Source organism: Mus caroli, unplaced genomic scaffold (assembly GCF_978045245.1).
Source record: "Mus caroli unplaced genomic scaffold, Mus_caroli_1 scaffold_11, whole genome shotgun sequence".
NCBI lineage: Eukaryota > Metazoa > Chordata > Mammalia > Rodentia > Muridae > Mus > Mus caroli.
The window spans coordinates 38,023,119-38,029,769 of NW_028227266.1; the positions used below are offsets into that span (position 1 = coordinate 38,023,119).

The 6,651-nt window shown below is 41.1% G+C and overlaps 1 protein-coding gene across 1 annotated transcript; it reads left to right on the top strand.

The window, feature by feature from the left end:
- The first annotated feature begins 2,518 nt into the window (after nt 1–2,518).
- Nucleotides 2,519–3,457, top strand: LOC110302632 (olfactory receptor 6X1). The gene has a single exon (XM_021173433.2). The coding sequence runs from the start codon at nt 2,519–2,521 to the stop codon at nt 3,455–3,457; it is 939 nt and encodes a 312-aa protein (XP_021029092.1).
- Nucleotides 3,458–6,651: the final 3,194 nt, after the last annotated feature.

The window sequence follows — 6,651 nt, forward strand, 5'->3', positions numbered from 1 at the left end:
GTTTTTCTAGGATTTTCAGTTTAGTATCATTAGCAGTTGTCGGGGTCCAACCTCGACACAGGATCGCAGTTCTCACCTGGAAGTAGGGATATCTGGAAAGCACATAATAAATATGCACAGACTACTCTTTTGGGTACAAGTTGACAGGCAATTTTTCAAGGCTTAAAGTTTCTCTCTCTTCTCTCTCATTCTCTGCTCTCTTTCTCTCTGGCTCATTTGCTCGCAGTTTGAGGCTACACACACTCTGCATTCTCTTGAGCTCTCTGCTTTTCTCTTGTGTGCTTTTCTTTCCTTGAACTCTCATGCTCACACACACCTCTGTACGTTCCCCTTTCACTCTCACACACACACACTTCACACACATCTCTCTCACACACACACCACATGCACTCTTCTTTCCCTCACACACACACTCTCCGTACACACCTTACATTCTCTCCTTACTCTTCACACTCTCTCCTCACTCACTCTTCTCACATTCTCTCCTCACTCACTCTTCTCACATTCTCTCCTCACCCTTCACATTCTCTCTTCACTCACTCTTCACATGCTCTTCTCATGCTTGCTTGCCTTTTTCTTGCCCCAGTCTTTTATTGATACTCCAAAAGCAGGTTAAAAAAATAAAATAAAAAAATAAAAAGGACATTGTATAATCATTGCCAAATCAAATTCAAAAAAATAACCTTGTCCCACAAAAAAAAAAAATTAAGAATTACAATTGTTCCCCAAAGCTTCAACTGTCCCTATTCACAGGCCTATAGCCAAAATAATAATAATGGCAAACTTATCATTATTTAAACTTTAACTTATTATACTTCATAGCTCAGAACACCGAGGCCAGCTACTTGCATTTTCTTGTGAAGCTCTAATGATAAATGACATGGGCAAAGCTGCTAGGCAGTGGCCAGAAAGAATCAAATTAACCCTTAACTCAGTAGTTCTGCTAGCTTGCTTGCTTTCTTTCTTGCTTTCTTTCTTTTTTTTTTTTTTTTTTTTTTTTTTGTCTTTTCAAGACAGGGTTTCTCTGTATAGCCCTGGCTGTCCTGGAACTCACTTTGTAGACCAGGCTGGCCTCGAACTCGGAAATCCATCTGCCTCTGCCTCCCAAGTGCTAGGATTAAAGGCATGCGCCACCACGCCCGGCCTATCCACTAGCTTTCTGCTTCTGCACATTGCACACAGTGACTCTCCTAAGAGTCCCAGTGTTTGGACTTAGTTTTACTAATATAAGATTTTACATATTCTATACTTGCTTATCCAGGAACCACTCTCAAATATTATGCAAAACTAATTTCATAACTTTAATAATTTTTTCCTTCCTTTTCTTTTTTTTTCCATTAGGACTGTGCTATGCTATGTCCCATGCCTCAATTTTTAATTGTTAAAGAATCATTACGTCAACGAACATCTAGTTTCACAAAATTAACCAGAGCAGAAGGAAAAAGAAGTAAGAAAGTCAGATATAATAAAATAATTATGCACACCAAGGACAACTGAAAAGCAGTCACACACAAATGAAATCTATTCAGCCATTGTCTAGGGCTAAGGTTGGGAGAAATGGGAACAACTGTTTTATTTTTACAAAGAGCTGCTGCGGGCTACTGAGATGTCGTGTCCCCAGCAAGCAGTTGCGTATCTTTTTACTTATTTAGGCTTACAGTCTACAGCTCTCATTGCATGCTTCCACATATCAAGTGACTGACCCTAGAAATCTTAATTTAAGGACATTTTTCTACTTCCTCGAGAATCTTGTTTTCTCAGGCTGTATCATTTTAAGTCCCGAAAAAGAAAGGACCTTAATTAGAATGTGGACCCATTAACAAACATTTGATTTAAAACTAACCACTATAGATAGATAGATAGATAGATAGATAGATAGATAGATAGATAGATAGAATAGAGATAGAGATGATATAGATATAGGTGGAGAGAGAGAGAGAGAGAGAGAGAGAGAGAACCTGAAATACAGCCATGTCCTGAAGGACCATAGATACAAATCTATTGCTGTTGTTATAACTCTTCTTGACTACGGACTAAAATTTAAAAATTATAAGAAAGAGAGAGAGAGAGAGAGAGAGAGAGAGAGAGAGAGGAAGGAAGGAAGGAAGGAAGGAAGGAAGGAAGGAAGGAAGGAAGGAAGGAAGAAAGAAAGAAAGAAAGAAAGAAAGAAAGAAAGAAAGAAAGAAAGAAAGAAAGAAAGAAAGAAAGAAATTAAGCAGGCTGAAGCTGTGACTTCATGGTAAAGGGTTTGTCTAGCATGCATAAAGCCCTGAGGTACATTATCAGCACCACTGATTAAATAAATGAATAAGTGAATGAATGAATGAATGAATGAATGGCAGTGAATAGCCAACTATTTTTAAAATCCAATTTTTTGTTATTCATAATAGATACATCTAAAATGTAAACAAACAACAAATATCTCTTGACTAGAATCACCATCATCATTATCATCATCATCATCGTCGTCATATTCTAAGAACGACATCCTTGCTGTCTTCTTAGGAGATCAAACGACATGAGAAATGGCACTGCAATCACTGAGTTCATCCTCCTAGGTTTCCCTGGCATCCAAGGCTCAGAAGCCCTTCTCTTCATAGTGATCTTTCTCATCTATATATTAACCCTTTCGGGCAATGGACTCATTATTGTCATTGTCTGGGTTGAGCCCAGACTTCAAACTCCAATGTACTTTTTCCTTTGCAACTTAGCCTTCCTAGAGATCTGGTATACCACCACTGTCATTCCAAAATTACTAGAAACCTTTGTAGTATCAAAAACAGTCATCTGTACTGCCTGCTGCCTGCTGCAGGCCTTCTTCCACTTCTTCCTGGGTACCACTGAGTTCTTGATTCTGGGCAGCATGTCTTTTGACCGCTACCTGGCCATCTGTAAGCCCCTCCGTTACCCCACCATTATGACTAGCAATCTCTGCCTACAGCTGGCCCTCAGCTCCTGGCTAGCAGGCTTCACCATTGTCTTTTGTCAGACAATGCTGATTGTACAGTTGCCATTCTGTGGCAACAACGTCATCAACCATTTCTACTGTGACGTGGGTCCCATCTTGAAAGCTGCCTGTGCGGACACCAGCATATTGGAACTACTGGGTCTCCTGGCAACGATCCTTGTGATCCCAGGGTCACTCCTCTTCACCATCATTTCTTACATCTACATCTTATCCACCATCCTACGGATCCCTTCAGCCACTGGCCGCCAAAAGGCTTTTTCTACTTGTGCCTCTCACCTGACAGTAGTCTCTCTGCTCTACGGAGCTGTCTTGTTTATGTACCTGAGACCCACGGCACACTCCTCCTTTAAGATTAATAAGGTGGTGTCTGTGCTAAACACTATCCTCACACCCCTTCTTAATCCCTTTATTTATACCATTAGAAACAAAGAGGTGAAGGGGGCCCTCAGAAAGGCCATTACTTGTGCAAACAGGCATCATGCAAAGTGAAACCTTCAGTACATCAAAAGGAGCCGAATGCAGACGCTAATGCAAGGGCTGACAGTGAGGCAAACCTGTAGAAGAGTTCGACAAAGGTGTCCCCCTAAATATCAGAAATTCTAGAACAGCGTTATCCAAAGACAGAGCTAAAAAAGCAAACTGGTAGGTAAGGTCCCCATTAAATTATCTAAAATGAATGTATATGTGTTATACATAAATGAACTGGAATTTCTCCTTAAAGAAGAAAATGTCTCTGAAATCTTCAGCCAAATCATCTTAAGATTCTCTAAGATACATGCGGCAGAACTCAGGACTTGCTTAATTACAAGCTAAAGGGAAAAGAGCAAAGTCAGACAAATGTCAGTAAGTTTTTAAAGTGTGTGAAGAATCCTGTTTCCCTCGTTTATTGATAACTGTTAGATTTATGCAGCAGCAGGAAGAGACAGGAAGTCTGGATTTCAATAAACAGGGCTGTGTTTATTAGCATACATAGTGAGGGGCAGCCTCTCTCCCAAGGGAAACTTGGGATTTGCCAAGAAAAACAAGCTGGCTTTGACTGTTTATAGGGGCAGAGTAAGGGGCTAGGAATGAGGAAGCTGTTACAGCCATAGGGGGCTGCAGGACTCTCCTTCCTGAAAGTGCTGGCCCAAGGGAGATAAGCTCTCGTGGGAGACTGTCTTTACAGACATTCCTTTCTGTGCTGACCAGTAAGGCTTAGCAAAGTCATCTGTAATCTCATAGGAATTCTGTTTTACCACTGAGACACTATCAATAGCTGTATCTTGCTGCCCCACACACAAAGCATCCCATGCCTGTTTTCTCAGCCCTGTTGCGTTACTGTAAGAGAAATGCACTGGAGTCTCCTTGTCAATGCTGATAGTCTTTCAAAAAATGTATGAAATGAACCCGCTTTCTGTTTGATCAGTTGTTAATAAGGCCCCCTCTACCTTGACACGATACACAATTTTAGGCAAGATGAAGGGGACTCATTCCCAGGTAGTATAAAAACTCAAGGGCATCTTGTAAAAAAAAAAAAATCTGATTCCTATTTTGTGGATTATTTCAGTTTCTAGAATTTAGTCCCAGTAGAACAGGCACAAACACAAGATGCCTCCGAGCTAATATCACTGAAAGCCTTGTTGGAGAATTCCATTTCTGGTTTCTGTGAAGTTCATGACTGTGAAGGCTCACTTGCAGATTTAGCATGCAGAGCCCCTAAGAAGCAAACACACACTTGGGCAAGATATCTGTCAAAACTCTAATGATGATGCCAGCGAGTCAGCTTGTAGAGATGAGTATTACATCCGCCCTTTCCCAATGATGAAGGCTACCATCTAAAGCCCATCAAAACTCAACATTTTAAAAGGATTATTGTACATTCCTTTTGGTATTAAATTGAACACACACACACACTCAAAAACAGGCTGTATGAGGAAAGTGTTATTATCTCAATTGCTATACCTTATGTTCACTAAAAAAAAAAAAAAACAGATCTACACTGGAATTGATAATTCCATGGATTTTACCCAAAGCCATCTAGAAAATAGTGGAAATTGCCTTGGATAAGAAAATGGAGTCATCTTTAACAATCTACAGAGAATAAAGTAACAGTGATGAAAGGAAGAGAACAAAGGACCAAACATGATCCAGGAAAAGTCTGTGTCTATTTCACCAGGCCAAGGGTTGCCCAGATAACTGGACAAAATCTGTGTCCCTTACACACCCTTGCCATGTGTTTGAGTGTGGAAGTTATTAGCACTTGAATCAGTGGGTTTCAGTCAATCTGTTGAGAGCTGAATAGAAGAGAAAGGCAGGAGAGAGCAAAATACCCTCTTTTGAGGCAAGGCATTGTTTCATCCTGATATACCAAGAACCTGATCCTGAAACCTACTGATGCCGGGTTTACAGCGACACCCCACCTTCACCTATCTGTTCTGGGACTGGATGTCGCCACCAGTTTCTCAGTTCTCCATTCTGCAGTTCACACAGATCCTGCACCATCGTCTCAGCCTCCATAATTGGAGGAGCAAATTCTCATACTAAACCTTCATTACTTAGTACCCTTCTCTGGGTACTTAGCCCCATTAACGATAGAATTTTAAAATGGACTAAGAAGACTAATTTCAGTTTCAGACCCTGCCTAGAAAAGGAAAATGGACAAGAGGAAGAAAGCAAACCTGTCATTGTAAGCATTCACATAGTGCAGCAGAGGGAGGGATACTTCAGAAAATAATGGAAAGGCTCCAAGTAACAGAAAAAGCATACTTTGGCTCTGTCCAGTGTCCTCAGATAAAGATTTTTAAAAAATGAAGGTGGGGGGAGTATACCTGAGTCAGGACTCAGAAGGGCAGACAGATCTGCCCATCCTGGCACTGACTCTGCCTGAACTGAACAGAATCAGGTTTCTGAAAAAGTACATTATCTATCTCATTAAAGGGCTACCTTTACCAACTCCCATGTCTTTTACCATGGTATTAAGTGAACTTGCATTCTGGTGGGGTGGTCAGGTGATTGGCTGGGCAAAACTGGATTAATTCTCATGATTGCCCGGTCTTCAGCCAGGCTAGAGGTAGACTCCACTCCTTTGACCAAAGGAAAACAGTCTTCCCATTGGGGCTTCAACAGAGCCTTGATCAAGGGTGTTGTAACACCCTCTGCAGAACATAACTGCCTCTCTAGCAAAAGCAATGAACATGTCCAGTTCAAAGTATGCTAAGCAGTCTTGAGCAGCTTGTCCCATGAACAGAAACGGTTTTCAAGAAATGGGTGAAAGGAGAAGACTTGCACATGTCACCATGTGACATTCAGGGCAAAATGGACTATAGAAGTGTTAGGGACAAAGACAAAAACGAACAACTTGGATCAGGGATGACAGTGGCAAAGAGGCACCAAAATAGCACACAAAGGTTAATAGAGAACACCACCATTTTCTTACTGAGCTTCCGTCTACATTCCAGTTTTTAGTTCTAAGACCAACAGTTTGTGTTTTTTCAAGACGGACAGAGTTGACAGGCAGATGTTCTGGCGGCTCGGCAACAGCTGTGCATGAAGGAGCCAGCATTCAAATCTCAACCTTTCTTTTTTTATTCTTCCATGCTTAAAGGAAAAGAAAACTGCGTGGGAAGGAGGGGATTCTCTTGTGGAGATGTAGATACCAAAACCAACATGAAAGATGAAAACAAAACCCTGTAGGAAGTGGACAA